Source organism: Siniperca chuatsi, linkage group LG10, assembly GCF_020085105.1.
Source record: "Siniperca chuatsi isolate FFG_IHB_CAS linkage group LG10, ASM2008510v1, whole genome shotgun sequence".
Lineage (NCBI taxonomy): Eukaryota > Metazoa > Chordata > Actinopteri > Centrarchiformes > Sinipercidae > Siniperca > Siniperca chuatsi.
The window spans coordinates 27,883,993-27,908,413 of NC_058051.1; the positions used below are offsets into that span (position 1 = coordinate 27,883,993).

At 38.6% G+C, this 24,421-nt stretch overlaps 1 protein-coding gene across 1 annotated transcript in view; it reads right to left on the minus strand.

The window, feature by feature from the left end:
- lima1a (LIM domain and actin binding 1a) overlaps positions 1 to 17,508 on the minus strand; it is a 29,518-nt gene extending 12,010 nt beyond the window's left edge. Inside the window, 4 exon segments of the mRNA XM_044210072.1 lie at positions 2,144 to 2,533; positions 6,539 to 6,584; positions 9,049 to 9,236; positions 17,352 to 17,508. Coding sequence (XP_044066007.1) covers positions 2,144 to 2,533; positions 6,539 to 6,584; positions 9,049 to 9,173 — 561 coding nt within the window. The 5' untranslated portion in view covers positions 9,174 to 9,236; positions 17,352 to 17,508.
- Positions 17,509 to 24,421: the final 6,913 nt, after the last annotated feature.

Below are 24,421 nucleotides of genomic sequence, written 5' to 3' on the forward strand. Positions count from 1 at the left end.
CCTAAACAATTCCTCCTTTGGTAAGACAACTATGCAACATGCAATAAAAAGACTCGCCAAATCCCTCGAACCTCCCGCAGCGCTCCTTGATCTCACTTTTTGAAATCCCACATAGGAGGTCAGTGTTGAGTTGAAAGCAAAGTCTTTGTTAGAACAGCACATTTTCTTGTGTTTTCTGACTACATGTCTCTTTTTTGCCAAGAACCACTCCTTTGTTGGTACTGGATCCCATGAAATCTCAACAAAAAACGACCTAAGTTTTAAAAAGCATAAATCTGGTGATATTCTGTATTTCTTATTCTCAACGAATCCCATAAAAAGACCAAAACCAAAAAATGATTTAATCCTACACTAGTATTGTCTGTGTATCCAAGAAGATGGATACCTCTCTCATAGCTGAACAGTAAAGACATCGCTACAGCCAGCAGCCAGTTAGCTTAGCATAAAGACTGGACACAGAGGAAACTGCTAGCCTGGCTGTCCAGTACATAACTCCCAGTAAAACCACAACTTGTCATTTTTACACTTGGGTTTTAGTTCAGATTAAACAAATGTGTTAATTCGGGAGCTTTAGGTGGATTTTGTTACCTTTGGACAGAGCCAGGCTAGCTGTTCCCCTGTTTCCAATCTTTATGCTAAGCTAACCGGCTGCAGTTTTAGGTTTACTGTACAGACATGTGAGCGGTATCGATCTTCTCATCTAACTCTTCGCAAGAAACAAATGCATTTCCCAAAATGTCAAAGTACTACCTTTTAAAAACTACAGCGCTTTGTTGTTTTTTGGAAATTGCTAAGCCTTTGTAAAAAATGAAACTTTATATTTGCGGCACGTTTTTAAAGATTTACATCTTCAGGTAGGAACCAATGGCCTTGGGGCCGAGAGCCACAGACAGAAAAGCACTAAAAGACGGGCTAACACACTGTTAGTTTTGGTCTTTTCATGGGATTTGCTGACAATAACGAAAAATATAGATCATAATCATCCTTATCCTTTACAAATATCAACGCATGATTGGCGATGGGTAATGTTTGAGCCTGTTCATCTGGCAGACTTGTTCCTGCTCATAAGATAAACATGCAGGAATGGACGAGCAGAAATTCTTAAGGAGTGGCTGTTTGCCTGGGGAATTGCCTTGGAGTCGTCCGCACAATGAACTTCTCAAATGAGGCCGCTCGTATCACAGCATCCAGTCAAAGAAACAGAGAAGGAAATTCAACAAAAAAAAAAAAAAAAAAAAAAAAAAAAAAAAAAAAAGCCAAGTATATTTGCTTTTACATTTCTTTTGCCTTTACCTCCTTCAGTGGAGTAAAGCTCGGAGAATATTATACTTAAACCTGCAATAACTGATTTTTTTGGCCACCTGGGGGCAGTGTAAATCTGTAAACACACAGCCATTTAAGTCGCAAACAGTTGCTGTTTGAGAAATGTTTAACTACAGTGTCTATATTTGTGACATGTTTTTAAAGATTTATGTCACACAAACATCAGTATGCTTCTTAAAGCCTCTTAATGGCTTGTAATGTTCTCTTCCTGTCATAAATGGCTGCTCTGTGTTGAGGAAACACAGCATGACCGTTGTTAACAGGTCACACCGCGAGTATGAGCACTTTACATTTTACACATTTAACGCCTCGAGCAAATGCATGACTGGACGTTAAATGCCTCGACTTTTACGCTCTACAAAAAAAAAAAAAAAAAAAAAACATTTAGCTGCCCGGGGCGAATGAAGCAGAGCTCTGGTCCCTGACGCACTCGTCAGCTGAGTGTGTGTGTGTGTGTGTGTTGAGATGAGGGATGGTGAAGTGAGGCTGCACCATGTGACTAACAGCATGACAGCACTGGAGGGATCTGACCTCTGAGAACAAGCAGACTTTTTATTTTATACTTAAACTAAATCGTGATCCTGTTCTGTCTGAGATGAAACGAAAGAAAGTTTCAGCTGACCTCCTATGCGGGCTTCCAACTTACACGTCATTAACTTTTGACTCCATATTATTAAACATGACCAGCAGAAGTCTCACACACGAAAAAGCAAAATCAGACTGCTTAGATCTAATGAAAGCACTTGATCCAGTTTACACATGACAGTAAGAGATTAGGACAAAATCTGCAGGTCACCATCACTGAAAAGAAGAGACTTGCCTTGTCCGTCAGCTTCTCTCCCTTCTCAAACATCATCTTGAGGCTGTTGAGAGGAACACTGGGCTTTTCGGAGTCAGGCACTTCAGCTGCTGCTGCTCCCTCGTGCCCTTCTGAATATCTGCGGGGTTTCGCCTCCATGTCCATGAAGTGAGCCTGCGTCTCCAGCTCTGTATCCTGGTCTTGTGAGGTGTCTGACTGATTCTCGGTCTGTAACGTGGGTCTAGGTTTGGGGCCTGTTGATTGACTGATGTGGGTCTGAGGGTCAGCAGGGCTGCAGGGTGTGGCTTGAGGTTGGGCTCTGTGGCTCGACGGCTGCTGCTGTTGTTCCCAGCGTTTCTTTAAAACACTCAGATTCCCGCTGCGCAGGCTTGAGGGTAGAGGTTCTTCAACCTGCAGAGAAACATAAGCACTCAGCTGTTATTTACACTAAGAGCCGATTCAGTCCGAGACCCAAAATGCATTTTAATCCTGGGTTGTTAGGCTGGCATTATTCTGGATTATTATTTTTTTTTTTTTTAAAAATCACCAAATCTCATGAAAAATACCAAAACCAACAATGTGTTAGTCTGTCTCTCAATACAATCAGACATCCCCAGTCTGTGGCAATCAGCCCCAAGCCCAGTCATTCCTACTGAAGACCTAAATCTTTCAAAGTTGCTCATAAATAAATGGTGCATTTGTTTGGGACTATTTTCTGCGGCGGATTAATTCACATTTGGTGCTCTAGTGAGTGTTTGGGGCAGCAGGACGGTGTTAGTGTAGTTAAAAAAGTCCAAAGATATTCAGTTAACTATCACGAGGCTTCAAATTCTCACTCATTTGAGAAGCCGAAGTCATTTTTCAATCAATTTTCTGTCTAAACAAACAATGAATCAAATAATCATTTCAGCTCTAACTCAACAGGTTGTAGATCTACATGACAAAAGAGGCCAGTAACTGATTTTGTGTCAGTGTCCATTTATGGATTTAGGACCAAATAAAACATTAATTTAAGCATAAAAGTCAATCAAAAATGTGTCTAAAATGTGAAAAAAAGGCATCCATTACAACATCCCTGAGACTCAAGATGAGGTCCTCAAGTTGCAGTCCAAAACCAAGAGATATTCAGTTAACTTTGACATAAGTTATAGTAAAAAACAGTTGATTAATTTTCTGTCCATCACTTAAAAATCGTCTGAATAGCTGTAGTTTGATGTCTATCACAGCATATGAGCACATAAAAAAAAAAAAGACAGTGGATGCACGAGTATTCGAACAGAGGAGTGAGAAGTCAGAGAAGATAAACTGCCAGCCACACAAACAGTCACACATCAACACTTTAAATGTGATGACTCATTGTTTCTAAGGCTTTGGTGGGGAACACTCACACTGGGGGAATTCATTGAGCAAACTAAACTCAGATTCAGAGAGCAGCTAGCATCCCTCAATGTTGGACTGACGCCATCTGATCCTCCAATTGCTGAATTAAGCTAAAAAACACTAAATATAATACTGTCCACACACACACACGTTAAACTACATGTTAGCATTCATGCAAGCAAACACTTTCAGCTACGCGAGAAGGAAAAAAGACAGTAACAGAAACAACTGCACAGAAAGACAAAGAGCCGTAAGCAGCTCAGCATGCACATCTATAAACCTGGATCTGCTGGATGCAGAACAGAAAGCGACAGAGCTGGAAAAACTCTGGAAAAACTGCCAAAGTAGAGAGTAAAAACCTGAGAGAGAGGCTGATGACCCGGCTGTCCAGTTGGCGTTTTGTGTTCGTGTGTGTGTGTGTGTGTGTTGAGTGTGTCTGCTGGCCGGCTGGAAATGCTACAAGCTGACCCAGATGTGAGAGTCTTGAGAAGTGATCAGAGCAGCATGAAGTAACTAGCCCACCCCCTACAACACAGAGGGAAGGAAACAGAGAGGGAGTGAAGGGGGTGAGGGGCGGGGAGGGAGAGAAAATCAGAAACAGAGACAGTCAGTGAGGGAGAGAGGGAAAATAAGTCCAGGAAATTAGAAAAAGGGTAAAGGGAGAGAGTGTTGGAAACCTAAACTTTCCACAACGACTAAACCTGGATAAATAATAATCTTCTGATAAGCCTTCTTGACTGTTCTCTATCTAATGTTTACTTTAGGGATTGAATTCACCAGGAAGACCTCCGACTCTCTTTCCTGCCTTATACTCCCTTTACTTTTTCTACTGGAACAGGATGATGGATGCCAGAGAATTGCAACAGAACAAATTAATTTCCAGGAGTGACAACATAGAAAAACCCTACCCAGTTCAAAATATATAAAATATTACATAAAGGAAAAGTTCTGCATAATGTGCATTAAAAATAACTGGTAAGTAACCAGCGGCAAGAAGCAGAGTCAGCCATGCTAGCCGCTTTGTGAGGCTGTACATAGCTAAATGCTAAAGTCAGCATGCTAACATGCTCACAATGACAATGCTAACATGCTGATGTTTAGCAGGTATAATGTTCACCATCTTAGTTTAGCGTGTTAGCATGCTAACATTTGCTAATTAGCACCAAAGACAAAACAGGCTGATGGGAATATCGTTAGATTTACAGGATATGACTCAATTGAGATTTTGACCTCATGGTGGCGCTAGAGGAAACAAAATCAGGGGGTCACCAAAGTCATTAGGATTCATCCTCTGGGGATCATGAATGTCTGTACAAAATGTCAAGGCAATATATTCAATAGTTGTTGAGATATTTCAGACTGGACCAAAGTGGTGGACTGAACAGATGACAGACGTTGCTAAAAATCAACTTAAAAGAACGCAAAACCTTTGTAAGAGAAAATTCCTGCATAAAAAGGGCTGCAACAAAAATAACTGGGATGTAACTGGCAGTATAAGAGAAAAAATTAACACAACAACAGGTAAACTTCCACTAGAAAACAAAGGGAGTTTTAAAACTTCCTAATGTAGTGTATAGTATGTATAGTATACCTTTTATAGTGTATTGTAGTATGTTTTCTGCTAGTACTTTCCCCTGTGTGCACTCACGTAAAGGCGAGCTGCTGTAACAGAGTTTCCCTTCGGGGATCAATAAAGTATTTCTGATTCTGATAAAACATTAAAAGAACTATAAAAATACAGAATCCAAACACTGAATGCACCAAAAGGCTAAAAAGCTCTTATCCACGATTGAGTTCCTTTAATTAAAATTATACCAATAACCAAGAAGGATGTGGCGGTGCAAAAAAAAAAAAAAAAAAAAAAAAAAAAAAAAAAAAAAAAAAAAAAAAAAGGAAGAGCAACACACCTACCTGAGATTGTAAAGAAGCTTTCTGACCCTGCACCCTCCCTGCTGTGCTCTCCCCCCCACAGTGACAGTGTCTTGCACTAACAAGCCCTCCCACACAGATCAGGTGGGACGGAGGAGTCTCGTTACCACTGCTGCATGACAGCACATGCTAATATGGCTCGACGGCTTGTGCTGCTGGAGTGTGTGTGTGTGTGTGTGTGTGTGTGGAGATGCTGCTCAGCGTTGAGCAACAGATGCCTCACCTTAAGATTAATGTCTCTAAATAAAGCTTTTTTTTTTTTTAAGCTTTAAAACCGCAGCATGTGGATCGACAGGTGTGCTAGCAACTCTATAAAGCATGTGAGTACCAGTAAGAGCAAGAGCATGAGGTAGATTTACTCAAGTACTGTACTTAAGTACAAGTTTGAGCTACTTTACTTGAGTATTTCTATTTTATGTTACTTTACACTCCACTACAGAGGCACATATTGTACCTTTTACTCCCCTACATTTATCTGAAAGCTATAAATACTAGTTACTTTGATTTTACATGCAAAACACACGATCAGCTTATAAAATTTGATGCATTATTACATAACTACAGGTCCATGTAGTAATAAGAATGATAAAGTTGTAACTTGTCTCAACAGGAAAGTGAGTGATGATGTCAATGAAGCCCAGTCTGTGCATGTCTTCTTATCAGGTAGAAGTTAAAATACCTGCGGGGGTGGACTTTGGGTGTGCAGGGTCTTTGAAATACCCAACAGCTTATAAAAAGTAGCTCAAATTAACTCCTCTTCAAAAACAGCTACATTAAAATGCTGCTTACATTTTAATGAATCACTAATGTGATTAATATGGAGTCCCAGGAGTCAGGTAAAAAAAAATGTTAATAAATATCGCCTTTCAGGACTCTGGCTCCTTTTTTTTTTAGGTTGTAATATTACAGAGCTCCCAGTCTGCACAATGAGTACTTCTACTTTTGATATCTTAAGTACATTTTACTTTACTGCAGTCAAATGAATGCAGGTCTTGTAATTTAGTATTGTAGTATTGATGCTTTTACTTGAGTAAAGGATCTGAATACTGAATAAGGAGTGAATCTGTGCAAATACCGGACATATTTCATATTGAATATGGTACCTACCGTTTTCTTCTTCTCTGCATTGCCCTCCTCTGCTGCCATCTGGTACCTGAGGAGGAGGGAGACAAGTTGGGGGACATAAAAGGTGAATATATGATGATAAAATGTTCTCCCAATCATCAAAAACTGCGACCAAGTAAGAAGCAGCTGGTCCTGCCTTACCCTGCTGTACACACCCAGGAAATATCCAAAAAACACTGGATGATTTCATGTGTTACAGTAAATCTGGATGGAAAATCTTCAGCCCACGCTTCGTCACGCAGAGGAGGCACAGGAATTGACAAGTGGATTCAATGTTTTGTCCACCTCTGCTTTTAAAAACAATCTAGGCTCGATTGTCTAAGAAAAGTTTTATCTCAAGAAAAGATCTTTGTCTCACTTGTGCTTCAGTGAAGTCCTGTATCAGCCTGAGCAACAGCCTAAACAGTTTAAACAGGATTAAAATGCCTAAAAAGGTAGACTTTGGAGCTCCATATCTGCATAGATGTTTATGTGGTTGTTAATGGAATAACAGAAGACAGCGATTCAAGGTGGCAAATTTGCAATTACCCCTACTAATAGGGGTCCCTCTGTTGCTGTCTTTGTACACTACCACTGGGCCTCCCAAATGAGGCATATGGGGGGGGACACTAAAGGACTCCAAGCAATATTTACCAGTTTAGAAACAATGGGTTGTGAATCGCTGTTACTGTCCAATTTAGCTTTTAAAGAGAGACACAGTTTGCACAGTATGGTAAAAAAAGTATGGCAGTTATTCTCAGAGATGGGGCTGTTCATTTTGGCTACACGCACCTGACACCATTTATATAAAAACAAAATTTAAAAAAAGCCAATTATTTGACAAAATACATAAAAACACAGATGATGGGATCTTGTTCCTTTCTTTCCCCCCCCCCCCCAACCTATAAATATAAATAATATAAAAATAATATAAGTCAGATGATGATGGAGTAGATATTTACAAATACGCAGTTATATCAACTCTCTGAGTATAAAGATGAGCTAGAAATTGGTTTTCAAGAAGAATTACTACTTAAAAATCTGTCTTTGTTCATAAAAAAAAGCTTATTAAAGTTATTTTTATAAAAGGAAATCATCAACTGGGGAAATCTCCCGACTAATGCCAGCAAGTGCTCATGGGAATTAGACATTTCGAGTACAATAAGCATGACTGGAAATTCACATTACTGAATGCTAAAAAGATAAGTTGTTCAAATTATAATTAATTATATATATATATATATATATATATATATATATATATATATATATATATATATATATATATATATATATATATATATATATATATATATATATATATATATATATATATATATATATATATATATATATATAAAAAGGTTAAATATAACATTTATAAATTACATGCGACTCTAGATATCGGATCCAGGTATGACACAGTTTATTAAAATCTGTACCACACGTAACAGGTTTTCATGTTTTTTGCTGCTTAAAAAGTGTTTAATTGGTAGTTTCAAGAGACCCGAAGAGGAATAACTATTCAGTATTTCACAAGAAAGATGGAGGCGGAAAGCTTCCTGCCCTCCTCCTTTTATACAATGGATCAAAGGTCATGATGTGTCAAATTGATTCACTTTAAATGGACCACTTAAACAATATAATAGAATCTGGTTTCCCTTTATTATCTGGAGAATTGATCCTTTCCCAGCATCTTGATTGCTAATGTCATTCATGAGTTGACATTCTGACCTTAATAACATGTATATTTTGTCTTGTATCTCTTTTTTTATATTGTTGTAGTTTGTTTTATTTAAAGTTTTATTTATATTTGCTGTTGGATATTGTTTTAGTTGTATTTATTTTTGCCATACCCACATATTTAATGTAATATGACAGGCTTGTTCCGTCACTAAAATATAGGAATTAACTTTATATTACTCTCAGTTTTAAAAGAGTTTCCCCTTGGGGATCAATAAACTATTTCTGATTATGGGGAGTCTGCAACTGTAATTAGATAAGATAGATACACACACACACACACACACACACAGTAAACGGTATATTCCTTACCCATAAACAGAGCAGTACTAACTCCTAGTGGTCAGATGGAGTAAGTGCAGAGAGGAAACATCCTACCACGCAACCACCTTCTCAATTCATAAATGAGTAACTTGATATTGTGTTTAACAGGTAAAAGGTGGGTGGGGGAGCCTTGGATGGTGGTTTCCCCTCTATAATGACTGCACCTCAGTTTTACTCAGAAAAGTCTGTGAACCAGACATGACACGAGCACAACTGGTTGGTTGCTGATGGTGCGATCATCATGGTTTTACAGAAAAGAGGAAACTTAAAAACAGCTGAGTGGCGAGAAAGAGTTGTGAGGAAGACCTACGACCTCATTTCTGATCAGAAGCGGAGGAGACAGCAGGGTGAGAGTAGGGTGTGTATCTGCTGAGTGGCTGCTGGTAAATTATTAAACTCATGGTGGAAGCCAGAGACAGAGCGAGCTAAGCTGAGGAGTGACTTACTTGGAGAAGCGCTCTGCGATGGCGTTGTTTTTACCCCGGGTAGAGACGATGGACAGCTCCTTGGCGGTGACCCTCAGTGACTGGGACGCCCACTCTCTGCGGCGGAACGGAGCGACGGAGGCCATCTTTGTTGCACGTCCAAGAGATCAATCTGTCTTGTCAGCTTGCCAGGAACACACGTCGTAACTCTGAGAGAGGAGGGGAACCAAAAAGAAGGAGTATGTTGAGCCATAAACAAAACCAAGGCAAATAAGCACATGTACTGGTGGTAAACTGTTGATTTTACCTACTTCTTCTCTGCAGTTTTGCAGCTCTATAACTGGAGAGTGTAAGCACAACAGATGAAACACCCTTCCTGTGCATTTAAATTTTTATAACACCCTTCTCACACTGCTAAATAAACGCCATACTACTCCTCTTTTCTTCACTCATGTGCAGAGTTAAACACAGGCTTTTAGATCAGACGTGCCAGCTAGGCTTTTATATCAGTACAAAACCTCACCCAGAAATCAATACATTTTGCCAGACGATACATTTGACTATGTGTGACCACCACAGCATGGACCGGCCCCGGTGTCTGAGTCAGAAAGTCAATAGAGGGCGTCACACAGCCAATGACCATCTGTTCCCTGTGTGACACAGCTCTAACTAAGCCTACTAGCAGACAGGACAACTGATATGCCGGCATCACACAAAAACCCTGTTGTAAACACACTTTCACAACACACACACACACACGTCTCTACCTGCTTGCCTCCTCTGCAACTTCACAGCCTTTAGGCCGAAGGCATGCAGACACACGCAGCAGCACCGTCAGCTTACAAGAAATAACTGTCATCTGTGAGTTATACACGCTCCGGCTGAATGAAACAATGAGGGTCGGTGACGGCAGAGCCTAGAGGGGCCCGACGTCACTCAGCAGGTGGACTACAGTGGCTCATTAGTTTCTACAACACTGTTTCCTTTGTGTTAAATATTCCCCACAACTGGGTTAAAATGACAAGAAACATTTACAACCAATGTGACGTATAATCTGCTGATTACTTTTGATTAACTGATTCGTCTTTTGGTCTATTAAAAAAAACAAAAAAAAAACACACACACCAGAAAATAGTGAAAGATATCCATCACAAATTATTGGAGTGCAAGATGATGTCTTCATACATCTTGTTATCATTCAAAACTCAGCAAATTCTCTCATGTGAGAAGCCAAAACGATCAAATGTATGGCATTTTTTCTTGAAAAATGACTTAAACGCTTAATTATCACACTGTGGGATGTTGCCCACGAGACGTTAACCACGAGAATTTGGGATGCGTTGCTCTCCAATCGAGATAAGTCTCTTATCTGATGATTCGGGTTGAAACTAACCATTGTTTTCATGATTGATTAATTGTATAAAATGTCAGTAGTGAAAATACCCCTCACAATTTCCCAGAGTCCAATGTGAGGTCCTCAAATGTCTTGTTTTGTCCGACCAAAAGTTCAAAACCCAAAGACATTCAGTTTACAATTATATAAAAACTGAGAAAAGCAGCAAATCCTCACATCTGAGAGGCTGGTAACAGCGAATGTTTGGCAGGTTTGGTTGATAAACAACTTAGAAAATAAATCGGCAACAATTTTGATAATTGATTAATAGTTTGACGATCTACTAATCGAGCTAAATGTCCGTGCACTACAGTCATGCTCACAATTATCTCCTACCAGGTCAAACACAAACGAAGGATGATAGTGACTCTGTCCAGGTCTTCGCTGTCACAAGGTTTAGATTACAAACAAAGCAGCATGTAAAACTGATGCAGGTCATGCAAAGCTGAGTTTTACAAGTCCTGTGCCAAAGGCAACAAATAACTAAAATGTCCAGGAACAAAGTATCGCCAACCCACCTTCAGGTTAAAAGAGGTGCCTTGGAAGCCTGATTTCAAATTGTAAAGATGAAAAGAATACACAGATGTTTGATTTCAAACTTCAAAGAAGCTTAACCAGCCATCAAGTCAAAAAGGAGATTACATTTTAAAAACACCACCGCCTACCTGTGACTGTCACAGCTGTTTTACTCTTGACGCTTGTGTGTTTCAGACGTCCACTACTTGTGCATTTCCTCCTCAGCTGCTGCCACCAGTGCTTTTGAGTAGACGGGGAAGTAGGAGGGGTCCCAACACTCCCATTTAACACCTCGCCAATAATGAAGCAGCATTCACCTGCACCTGGACGTCTCCCTCCCCGTCCAATCAGCAGGGTTCAGCGCGAGTGCAGAGCAAAGCTGAAGGTATGGGAGACGAGTAGGCTGTGGGCTCGCCCCGTGTTGAACAACATGGCAGACAAGCAGCAGGGAGAGGGGGGAGAAGAGGGGAGGAAGGACTGGAAGGGGGAGGGGGGAATCCCACACTGGATTCCTGGAAGCTGAGTGAACTGCAGACTACTTTCTCACAAGGTCAAGACTTTAGAGGATGTGACTCATTCACAATGCTGTCTGACTCTACTTAAAAGAAGGGGTGGGGGTGGAGAGAGAAAACTAGATGCTGCTTAAAAAGCTACAAAAAGGTTTTGTTTATAAAAAACACAAAGAAACCATCTAACCTGAGTAAAAATTTGATTAAAAAAAAAAAAGGATAGGTTCACATTTTTTCCAGGTGCCCATATGTTCATTGAAACAGGTTTTGCTTGCTGTAGTCTAGGGCTGCACGATATGGTAAAAAATATAATCATATTGCGATTATTTAGACAGATACTACGATTGCAATATGATTCATGATTAGTGGGAATGATCATTTTTCATTGAAAAAATGATTAAAATCATGATGATGTGACATTTGTTGGGGTCTGTGCCGAACAAACATGTTTTCTCACATTTGGAGAACAAGATTTGTAGACCAGGGCGTCTCTGCAGCGCTACAGTACTTCATTATGATGATGTTTGCCACACATGTTACCTTCATCAAGAAGAAGCGATTTCGATAATATTGCGATTAACTGTGCAGCCCTACTGTAGTCATTCCTCATGTTCACACTGGCCATTAAAAAACATCCCTTCCTAATGCGTTTGCAGTGTAACTGGGGAGAAAATCCACAGTCCTCATTGCACAAATATACTACAAAACTTCAGCAGTCTGACTTCAAGTGAGTATCAACCAATGTTAGTCTTTTTAGTACCAAATGTCCTCTTTTTGTTACTGTCCCTCCCCTGCAGCTCAGCACTGAAACACTGTGGGGACACAAAAGACAGACGTTTGTGCTAAAAATGACTGTTACTTTGGAAGAAACCAACTTGATTTGACTAACTTCGACTGCTGAAGCCTCATTTAAGCTGTGACTGTGGATTTTGTCCAACATCACTTCCAGTGGAAGCATGTTAGGAAGGGATGTTTTTAATGGTCACTATCAACAGGAAGAATAATTACAGCAAGCAAAACCTGTTTCAGTGTACATTATGGGCATGTCCCATCCTTTAAGTGTTGTCTTGTGCTCACCGGGTAAACAGGTGCATAGAAAAAATAAAAACGTGTAAATGATTTTCCCCTCATACTGTATATCTGTAAGTAATTTACTTGATATTTCCTTAAAAACAAACAACCACTATTTTTTCATTTGTCTTTATTAGTGCATTAAAGTATTGGCCAGATGTTGTGTAACATTGACTATTTACTTGAAAAGTTTTCACTTGAAATATTGACTTAATATTTTGTGTGCTGTAAGACTATTTACTTGATATTTGGTTAATAGGAGTTGATTCTATTGTCCTCGTCTTCATTAGTAGACTTCTGAAACAGTCATTTATTTTGAGGATTTGATTTTCTTCAAGGTTATGAAGACTTGAACTGGTTATTGCCCAGTCTGCCTCGCATTTTCTTTATTTAAACTTCTCTTGTTGATCGAAATTACTTATTACTCATTTGTATTCTACAGATTTGGACATATGTTTGTTTGTTTCATTAATTTTAAGGATTTTTTTTTATTTTTTTATTTATTTATTTATTTTTTTTAAATCACTTGCTGATGTGTTAATTGTCCCGTTTGAGTGGTTGTTGCAGCCTGTGGCTTTAGTGTAAAGATGTTTCAGATTGTGAATGTGATACCTAACAGAAGTACGTGACCAAAACGTATCTTTAATAAACTCAGGAACTCAAACTTTTCTTTATTTCTCAAAAATGAGGAAAAATGTTCTTGTGGCGAGCTTGTTTGTCCGAGTCATTAAGCCAGTGTGCTTCTTCGTTACAATTTGCCCGATTCATTTTAATTAATTTAAGTTCATTAAAAGTTTTGGTTAAACATGGTTTCCTTTGTGTTAACAAGGAGTATGCCCTGCCACTGGAGTTGTTTAAATGACAACCCATGAAAACTTTATAACCAATAAAGTGGCAGTAATCTTAGTTTGTTTTTTTACATTAAATAACTGCATTAAGCTTGCTTGTACACTGTTAGTGCTGCGACTAAATATTGTTTTCATTACTGATTAACCTGTTGATTATTTTCTCAATTAATTTATTTAATTAACTGATTTTGGTCTATAAGAACATCCAAAAATTGTCAAAAATGCTCATCACAATTTCCAAAGTGACGTCTTCATACGTCTTATTTAACAGTCCAAAGCCCAAAGATATTCAATTTACTATAATTTGAGAAGGGAAACAGTGAACTCTGACATGCGAGAAGCCAAAACCATCAAATATTTGGTATTTTTTGCTTAAAAAATGACTTAAAATTGATTATCCAACAGTTGAATTTTGTGTTAAGGATAATCGTTCGGAATAAAGAAAGACTCAAGGCAACCACTTGTCTTTCTGTAGGTTTACTTCAAGCGTCTGCAGACGGACTCACAGCAATAAAACATACATCAGTATAATCTGCTCTGAGTACAGAGGGAAAAGAGCATCAGTTATTTTTCCAGTCTTCAGGGTCGGGCTCCTCAACCCGGGGAGAAGAGTGTCCCTGAAGTCTGGACACAACAGTCACTAGGATGTTTTGTAGTTCTGTGTCATTATCAGTGTACTGTTCTCATCACGCAGTCCAAACAATCATACACCGATCAAGAATTGACGCCAAACAATTATGTATATCGTTTGTATGTTATTAGATCAGAGAGTCCGTTTGTTCATGCTATTACAGTTATCAGTATTAATCTTTAAGCTAATTCTTTCTATTCTCCCATTTTACCTCCATGTTTGAGGTGGTACATTGAGGCCCTGTGGGATAATTAGACTTCGGCTCTGTGGTGGCCCTAAAGACTTTCAGCTCCAGTAGTGTCACATTAACAGGGAGTCAGTCTAATCCCAAACACATGATGGCTGTGATGCTTTGGCTGTGGAGAGGGGTTCGCCCGCCTTATCTCACCTTAGAAATTCCCAACAGCCGCACTCGGGATTCCTGAGAATTTCAAGCTAAAAGGTCAAAGTTAGTTTCATTTTCACCTACAGTTTTGTGGCTGGGCTCAGAGGAGTAAATGGGTTTAACAGTGAGGAAGTTCTCTTTCTCAAACATGAGCACTTTCACTTTCATATTCACTTTCATGAAATGCAATTATTTTTAAGCAAAAAAAAAAAAAAAAAAAAAAAAAAAAACCTGTTCAGTTTCTAGTTCCAGCTTCTTTAATTTGAGGATTTGATGCTTTTCTCTGTCGTATATGTTAGCAAACTGAAAATATTTGAATTTTGGACAGTTTGTCGGACAAAACAAGACATCTGAAGGTGTCACGTTGGACCTCGGGAAACTGTCGGACATTTTTCACTTTTTTCTTACATAAAATAATCTCCAGAAATTGATAATGGATCCCTGGGATAATAATCCCTACTGTCTTTATTACAGACAGCGGTGGAAGAAGTACTACTCAGATCTTTTACTTAAGTAAAAGTAGCAGTATCACAGTGTAGAAATACTTAAAAATAAAAGTCATGCATTCAAAACTAAGTAAAAGTATTTGCGTCAAAATATACTTAAAGTACCAAAGTAAAAGTACTCATTATGCAGAATGACTCCCTTTCATGTTGCAGCTGGTAAAGGTAGAGCTAATTTTAACTACTTTATGTACTGCCGGGAGGCTTAATCCATAAAAAGAAAATACATCATAATTTATTATTAGTTCTTTTTTGTATTAATACAACATATAACTATTAATAATCTGACTCTGCAGAGTAACTAAAGCTGTCAAAATAAAAGCACTGGAGTGAAAAGTACAATATTTGCCTCTGAAATGTAGTGGAGTAAAAGTATAAAGTACCTCAAAAATTGTACTCAAGTACAGTACTTGTACATCCCACCACTGATTAAAGAGCACATGGGGGTGTATGTCTGAACACAATAAATCAAGCCTGTTACCTCCATTATCCCATACGACCCAGCTACATGTATACACACACACACACACATTCAGACAGTAAAGGCTAGACAATGAGCTAAACAGATAAATACACAAATGCCAGAGTTCAAGCAGGGACACACATCAGGCTCCATCTCAAGTAATGAAATCATCGGCATAGATCAGCGTCTGAGTCGTGACTCACAGTGTCATTAGGATGAGTCCCCTCTTATATTCTCAAGCACAGAAACCTGTTTCAGCGTTCAGATAATCGGCTGCCAGATGCAAGACAAACCAGAGGATACCGACATCTTCCCACGCAGATACACAACCAGTCTTTTAATTTGTCCCGCTCCTCCTTGTTGTTTGTTCGTTCTGATGATTACTACTGGCCCCCTGTTGCATCAATAAAGCCAACTGTTTCACTCAGTGCATTGTGGGTTAAAATGCAACAGAGAGAGAGAATCACAAGTTTAGACAGAGAGAGAAAGTGAACATGCTCAGAAGCAGATTCCTCCCGTGTTTCGTGGAGGAGACTGTTGCAATACCCAGTCCGTGTTGTAATAGCCTGTGACAGCCTGGTTAGGACTCAGAGGGATGTTTTACACGTCAAGATCAGTTTGCTGGTCACAGGAAGTACTAATAAACAGTTAGGGACAGTCTAAAACAAAAATGTTATTGGTTGCATTTTGGGAAGAGTTGGGAGTTTTTTTGGGGGGGGTTTGACCGATATTAGAGACTAAAAGTCAATATTTCTCAGCCTCTGCAGCTTTGCGTTTGACCGGTCTTTTTGTTTAAATCTGTCTCTTGCAAGTTCCCCAACTTTATAAAACTAAACCACCGGAGTGCCCCTTTAAAAAACAGTGTTTATAGCATTGCTAGCGGCTCTGTGAGACTGTAATGCTCATTGTAAAGATGAAAAAAAAAAAAAAGTTAGATTGATAAAAGTTGAGGTCCAAAATGTGTTTTGATCTTTATTTGGCCAGAGAGTGGTGTAAGAATGACGGTGTTTGTTAAATTTCACTGCAAATCATCCATCAGTTGTGGAGACATTTCACTCTGAACCACAAATGTCCACCTCATGGTGGCGCTTGAGGGAAATAAGTCACCTGGGCACCACAGACATCTGTACCACTGGCAATCCAACCAACACCTGTTGAGATATTTTAGTCTGGACCAAAGTGGTGCACCAACAGTGGCATTGAGCTAGCTGCTAGCTAACACACTATAGCCTCAGGAGCTGATAAGGAGGCTCTTTGTTTCACAAATAGTGTTGATTCTGTATTTGGTTATTTTACAGGTGTGTTGCTGTACAATACACCTGCTGTACATAATTGGCCTGCTTCCCAAGATTAAACAGATAACCAGGACAAACCAACCTCCTCATCCACTACAGCCAACAGTTTTTCAAAACAAAAAAAAAAAAAAGTCACCAAAGTCAGTATGATTAATCCTCTGGGCACCACAGACATCTGTACCAAAGTTAATGCCAATCCAACCAACACCTGTTGAGATATTTTAGTCTGGACCAAAGTGGTGGACCAACAGTGCCATTGAGCTAGCTGCTAGCTAACACACTATAGCCTAGTTAAACACTTCCCAGATAAGGAGGCTCTTTGTTTCACAAATAGTGTTCATTTTAGAGCTTCTGTATTTGGTTATTTTACAGGTGTGTTGCCGTACAATACACCTGCTGTACATAATTGGCCTGCTTCCCAAGATTAAACAGATAACCAGCACCAGATAAACCAACCTCCTCATCCACTACAGCCAAACAACACGTTGACTCTGACTGCAGAGATGATGAAATGTCACCATGACAGATTTTAGTGGTTCATTTTAAAGGACAGGTCGTCCCACCAGACTGTGAAACAGGTACAGCTCAGGTGAACACTGACTCACGGGGCTTGTCTCGACACGAGAGCGCTGAACTACGACAGGTCTTGTTAACGCATGTTTCCGCTTCACACGTTTACTAATCTGTATTTCACAATGCATCACACTCACCTGAGCTGCGACAGGTAGTTTGTCAGAGACTCGCTCACTTCAGACTCACGGTTCAGCTAACAGGAGGCGGCGCGTCACAGCAATTAACGCCAACTTTAATCAATTAACGCTGCCGCGAAGTTGAACGGTATCCTTCCGCCAGGTGGTTGTCCGTTGGCGCATTAATACCTGAACTGAGCGGTTCAGCGGTCAGAGGTGGGCGGTGATTGGTGGGATTTTACAGCTGTTGCAAATGCAGAAATAAGATAAAATTAACTTTATTGATCCAACGCAGGGGAGTTTAAAATGTCGCAGCAGCAGAAGCACAAGCACAGATGCAGAGATAAGTTACTTAAAATAAAATAAAACTAGATTTTTTAAAAACTACATACATAATGAACATCTACTATATACAAGTGAAGCAGGATAAAAACAAAACTACTGAAATATATATATATATGTATACACGGACACAAATAGTAGTATATAGTAGTAGTAGTGTAAACATCAAAGTAGGCTGCTCAGATATTTTACTTTAAGTATGAGTACCAGTACAACAATATGAAAATCCTACTTAAGTAGAAGTACAGAAGTATTATCAAGCAAAGTGTATTTAAAGTGCAGAAAACTAGCCCCCTGTGAGTGTTATATTATTATATATTATATTATTATTTAATGTTAAGCTCGAGGTGAAGCTAGTTTTAACTACTTTATATACAGAAAGAATTATATTATATAAAAAAGTTAAAACTAATATTTCTGCTACACAAATTCATATTCATATTTTCTTTGCTGTTTAAAAAAAAAAAAATTGACGTCTTTAGGCCTCAAACAGTTATTTAAATGAACCAAACAGCTCATAGACATCTGAAACATGACAAAGGGCCTCACATCTGCTTTTTTTTTTAAGTGGTCACAAGCCAATTCAGTTGGGAACCACTGGTTTAATCTTTAACAATGCATTGTATTTTATAAGTTCATCATATTTATTTATTGTAAAATCTTAATATGAAAAGTAACTATAGCTGTCAGATAAATATATTAGTGAAGTACAATACTTCCCTCTGAAATGAAGTGAAGTAGAAGTATAAAGTAGCATAAAATAGAAATATAAAGTAAAGCACAAGTACCTCAAAATTGTACTTAAGTAAAGTACTTGAGTAAATGCTTTCCACCACTTCCTGTAGTGGAGTCTGTGTAGTACCTTTCAAAATAAAAGTCTCCATTTTACCAACTTGGGATTTTACAGAAATATATAATGTTCATAATGTCATAATTTAGTACAACATCCCACTACTATATTTGTATATTCAGTTACCAGTTCACAATAATTCTTTGGACCAGCATGGCTTCTACAAAAGTATATATATATATATATATATATATATATATATATATATATATATATATATATATATAGTCCAGCAGGTGGCGTTGTGGCAATAAAATATAAGTTTATAGGGAGCAAATTATGCAATGTGCCTATTGTGCCACTAGATGTCAGACAACAACAACTATGAGACTGACTTTTCTCATGCATGTATGTGTTATATGTATGAGTCTATCTATCTATCTATCTATCTATCTATCTATCTATCTATCTATCTATCTATCTATCTATCTATCTATCTTACACTTATTGCTCAGGATATTTTCAGTTCAGACAATGAACGACCTGTACTCAATGTCATTCCACATACCTGGCAACCCACCTACATACTTAAGATAAGTATGTGTCCTGCAGCTCCACTCTTCACTACTATATTTAGTCTGTTTGGTCACACAGATATGAGCCCATGCAGGAACATTTTCAGAAGTATACAAAAGTATACCATCCTTTCATGAGCCCGGGAGACACGAGCAGAGAATAAAAGTTCATGAACAATCACTTTGAACTTTTAATGGAGCTCTACACCAATGTCGTCACGAGGAGAACGATTCAGCCAGTGGAAACAGCTGTGTAATGTCTTCTGAAGGGAGTCAAAGTTTGAAAAAGCAATCCTGACGATATCTCCAGGGTTATCTCGGCTTGAGTCGTAAACATTTCAGCAGAAAAGCCTTCACTACAAACTGGAGGCGTGGGTTTTGCATTATGGAAATTGTAGGATCAGTGTTGTTGGCGTTTGACACAGACTAAACGACTGGATATCTCAGACTATGCTGCTTTGATTTTCACCATTCTCTTATTTAACCTGTCTCTTGTGAGTCCCCCAATGTTATGGAAGTGTAAAGGGATGAATACAATGAATAGAGAGAAAAACATGCTTTACATACAGAGACAGAGAGAAGACAGCGAAAGAGAGAGCGGGTCAAAATACATGCATCTAAATAATAAAATGCTGTGTCTCCGGGGGTGGAATGTAACTAAGTACATTAACTGTACTTAAGTACAAATTCGAGGTACTTGTACTTTACTTGAGTATTTCTATTTTATGCAGCTGTATACTTTTACTCCATCAGAGGCATATATTGTACTCCTTTTTAGAGATGCGTGGTTCTCACAGGACAGCGACTCTGCAAACATACGATGATCTTATAGACCATGATGCATTGCTGTAGATTAAACTACCCAACAGTATGTAAAGTAGTTAAAATTAGCTCAACCTTAAACATCTGCAGCAGTAAAATGCAGCATACACATTAATGCAGCAGGAATATTAATCCAAAAACATCATATATAATAATAATTATAATACTTACATACTTTTACTTAAGTAAGATTTCGAATGCAGGACTTTTAATTGTAACAGAGTATTTTCACAGTGTGGTATCAGTACTTTCACTCAAATAAAGGGTCTGAATACTTCTTCCACCACTGTGTGACCCAAATCCATACTACATACTAGTTCTATACAGTATGTACTACATAGTAATCGTCATAGTTTACTGTTTTAGCAGTTAGTATACACAAATATCAACATATTTAACTGCTTTAAACTAACAGGAATTACATGTCAATGCAAATTAATCTTCAGAAATTGACACTGAAATGTTTTCCCCAAGATTTAACACGTAATTCTTTGTTTTAGAAAATCTTTTTGGAGCTGTTTCACCACCACCCACAATTTATTTAAAACAATTTTTAGGTGTGACATTTGTGCATTGCATTGTGGGAGAATAGTGTGCATCAACAGCACACTCAAAACTTTATTTAGTATGCATGTTGTCTGGGTTTGAGTATACTTCATTTTGTCACTTTTCCTGTGTGAATATAAAACCTGCTTAGAATCAATATGTGGTACGGATTTAGGACACGGCAACACTGTCATGGCTAAGTGGAACACCTGAATGGGACGAAGCCATCATTAATGTTATTACCTGTGCTTTTTCTACTATGACAGGTCAAAGTGCTGTGAAAAAGGCCTATTTTCTGATTAATTTGGGAATAAACAAGAGTACTCTTCATGCTAGCCAGGCTCAGGTTAGCAAGACATATAATGTAGAAGATGGACATAAGTTTGAGAGGGAGCTTTCAAAGGCGGGAATGACAGAAAAAGTTTGGGAACCACTGGTCTAATGTAAAGACTCTCTGGTGTGTGTTCCCCTCCACACATGTATGAAATTTCTGTGCTGCAGAAAGACATCTGAGGCTTGTTTAACCCCGACCTTTTACCTCCAACAGCCCCCGTCTTTTCATTCCTCTTTGCTCGTAAATTTCTTACTAAGACAAAAACAACATGTAGACTTTAGACTCTCCGTGTTCATAGCAAGAGCTAATACAGTATTTACAGATAAATGTAACACAGACTCTACACAGGTAAAGGAACAATTAGACCGTGACCGATAAATCAGCCTGGCCAAATATTAGCTCATCAAATATTAGATATCTGTATTTGTCCGCTGATAAATGCCGAAGTTATGTTTGCAGTAATTTAGAAACACTCTTTATTACATAATTTGCCCACCAGTAAAATGTCCCACTCAGTACATAGCGTGATTACAATTATGTAATAACCAAACTCAAGGGATCCTTATCAAGAATGGTTGTTCATGTTGTGGATTTGATGTTAAAAAGTGAATATCAACATATATTTTATTTATATCACATATTTCAACTCCATTCAAAGGTTCTGCAGTTGTATTGCATTTCATTCACTAACAAAACAAATGTATTCTGATGTATTGTGATTTAAAGTAAAATACTTTGCAAATATAAGCAAGACACATTTATAAATTATTGTTTTGCAAAATTAAACTACATTTCTGAACTTTCAGATATATGTGATATATGAACTTTCAGTGTTTTTGTGAGTTAGTGAATATTGTAAGTGAGTGAGTGTAACTGACCCAACTCTGACTATGTATGTAAACTGTTATACATTACATGGTGCGGTATGAATGTGCTTGCGTAGGAACACATGATCTGTGTTCAAATGTGGAAATGCATTTGTAGGCTGTTATGTGTATGTGTGTGTGCATGTTTGCATGTGTTACATTTTACAGTGCATGTAGAGTTGAGGACCTTGACATCAAAGAGCAACAGGTTGTGTCCGCATAAAGACATGGAGGACAGGCAACCGACTCACATGCAAACACTCGTGGAAAAAGACTGAAAAAAGAAAAAGCGGAGTCGTTTTTCACACTGACGACCTAGTTTGGGAGGTAGGACGTTTCAGCTCGACCTCTGCTGTGATTGGAGGAAAAAACCAGGGTGGAATCTGCACATGGCTTTAATTTGGAGTTTTGGGGCGCTTCTTTTTCAGCGTGCAGGAAACATGCTTAAAAAATGTCAGTCAAGTTGAGAGTAAAAAATGGAAAGACGGTCTGGCCCACGGTTTGATCCAGAGCAGTCTGAAGTTGATTATTCGTACCATTTTTGTGAATAATTGTGGCTCGATGTGCACAAAGTGTTCTTGGAAAAACCTTTAATCTGGTTTGGATTAAGTTTTATTTGTTTTTCACTCATTTGTTGACTACATACCTCGCTTGTTGTGACTGTGTACATCTACATTGTGCTTGTGAAATATTTTATACAATTTTGCATCATCATCATCATCAGATATGAGAAGTGTGGCTGATGCTCTTGTGTGTTTTAACAGTGGTGGAGGAAGTATTCAGATAATTTACTTAAATATGTTGATATTTGTGTATACTAACTGCTAAAACAGTATACTATGACAATTACTATGTAGTACATACTGTATAGAACTAGTATGTAGTATGGAATTGGGACACACATTGGTGAAAGAAGTATTCAGATCCTTTACTTCAGTGAAATACCAATACCACAAGTACTGTACAAGTAAAAGTCTACACTGAAAATGTTACTTAAGTAAAATTACAACAATATTATCAGGAAAATGTTCTTAAAGTATCAAAAGTAAAAGTACTCAATGCAGAGAAATGAAGAGTATAGCTACTGATATAATTATAGAGTAGACACTAGACACCCTCCATTCAAAAGCCCTCCAAACCCAAGAGCTGAGCCCAGAAAAGAGTCCCCTATGTCAGTTGGTGCCTAGACTAACTGCCCCCCCTCAGACACACTCTGACCAGTCTCACAACAACACTGCTTTCCAAACACCAATCAGAGGAAACCAATGAAATGTTTCGGGCATTTTTGCATGAGAAATGACTGATGAGTAGAAGTGGAAGTGTCATGAAATGGAAATACTCAAGTAAAGTACTTAAGTACAATACTTGAGTAAGTGCACTCTCAGAAAATAAAGCACATCTTTGTACCTTTAGGGGTACAACTTCTTGTCACTGGGGCAGTACCCTCTAAGGTACAGCTGTTGTACCCTTGACGTGGGGTACTTATTTGTATCCTTGTGGTTTGTACCTTATGTCCCTGCCCCTGCTGGCTGCTAGGGAAGGACCGACTGACTGCCTGATTTATTCCCTGGCTGACTGATGGGTTGGCTATCTGGCTGGCTGGTTCCCTGATTGACCAAGTGAACGATCCAATGACACGGGAGTCCCCTTTCAAAGTCAGCCAGCATACTCTGAAGAAAACTCCCAGCACTGTCTGAACTGGTGTCTGTTGCTCAGAGTTGTAGCTATGTTCACAACATTTCGGCAGTTATGGGCAACCATTTTAAAATATTGGTGCTTGACCTCAAGTCTCATGCACCATAACAAACGCAGAGGCCCATACAGTTCTATCTGTCTTGCATAATAGATTAAATAATTACATCCCCAAATGCATCCTTCATTTCTGTCATAAACTCTTGAACAAGTACATTTAACAACAAACGATTCTCTCTTCTCACCTTCATGGCCATCACAAGCTCAGTAATCTCTAGACATAACAGAAAAACACGCCCATATTTACAATTAGGTGGCACACGGTGCGCCATTAGAAAAGGCAGCAGCACCACTTCTGAGAAGCAAATCCAGTAACACCGACACACTGCAGTCTTTCTGATAACTGTAATGATTTGTTTGCCATCTCATTTTAACCAATGCATAATCTTTGCAGTTCTTCATTTATCTATTTTATTGTTATGGGTTTCTCTGTATGAGCGTTGCTAATAACGAGTTTCATAACTAGTGGAATTACACCCTCTAATAAATCGTACATTATGTCTGGTGGTAAAGCTTTTGTTGCATCCAAATAACGCTAAGGACTGTATACACCGTATGTCGCTTTATCATCAGGAATTTGTTGGATGCGGGCGAGATGACACTGATGAACCTCAGATGTTCTTAAAACAAAGTTGTCTTCCTTGAACAAGTGTTAAATGATATGGTAAATCCACCAATCATGTGAGCTGATAAGCTGTCACCAGATAAAGTTACAGCAGCGCAAACTGTGTGCTCACTTTCATCTACGCTTACTGTAAAACCATCAGTAGCAAGTGTTTTAAGATCATCTAGCAGAAGTTTTAAGATGACATTCAAACCACACTGTTTGACAAATGAACACCAACAGCGCTAAATGAGATCTATACTTCAGTGTATAAAATGCACACAGCTTGTGTTTGGTTCTTCTTGACCCTAAAGGAGTTACTACTTCGAATTCATCTTCATAAAAATGTAGCTGCAGTGTATTTGGGTGTATTGCCAGAATGTTGCTCATGAAAAACAGGTCCAGTATTTATTTGTGTGTGAATCAGTCACATATCTGTACTCAGGATTCAGCACCTTGC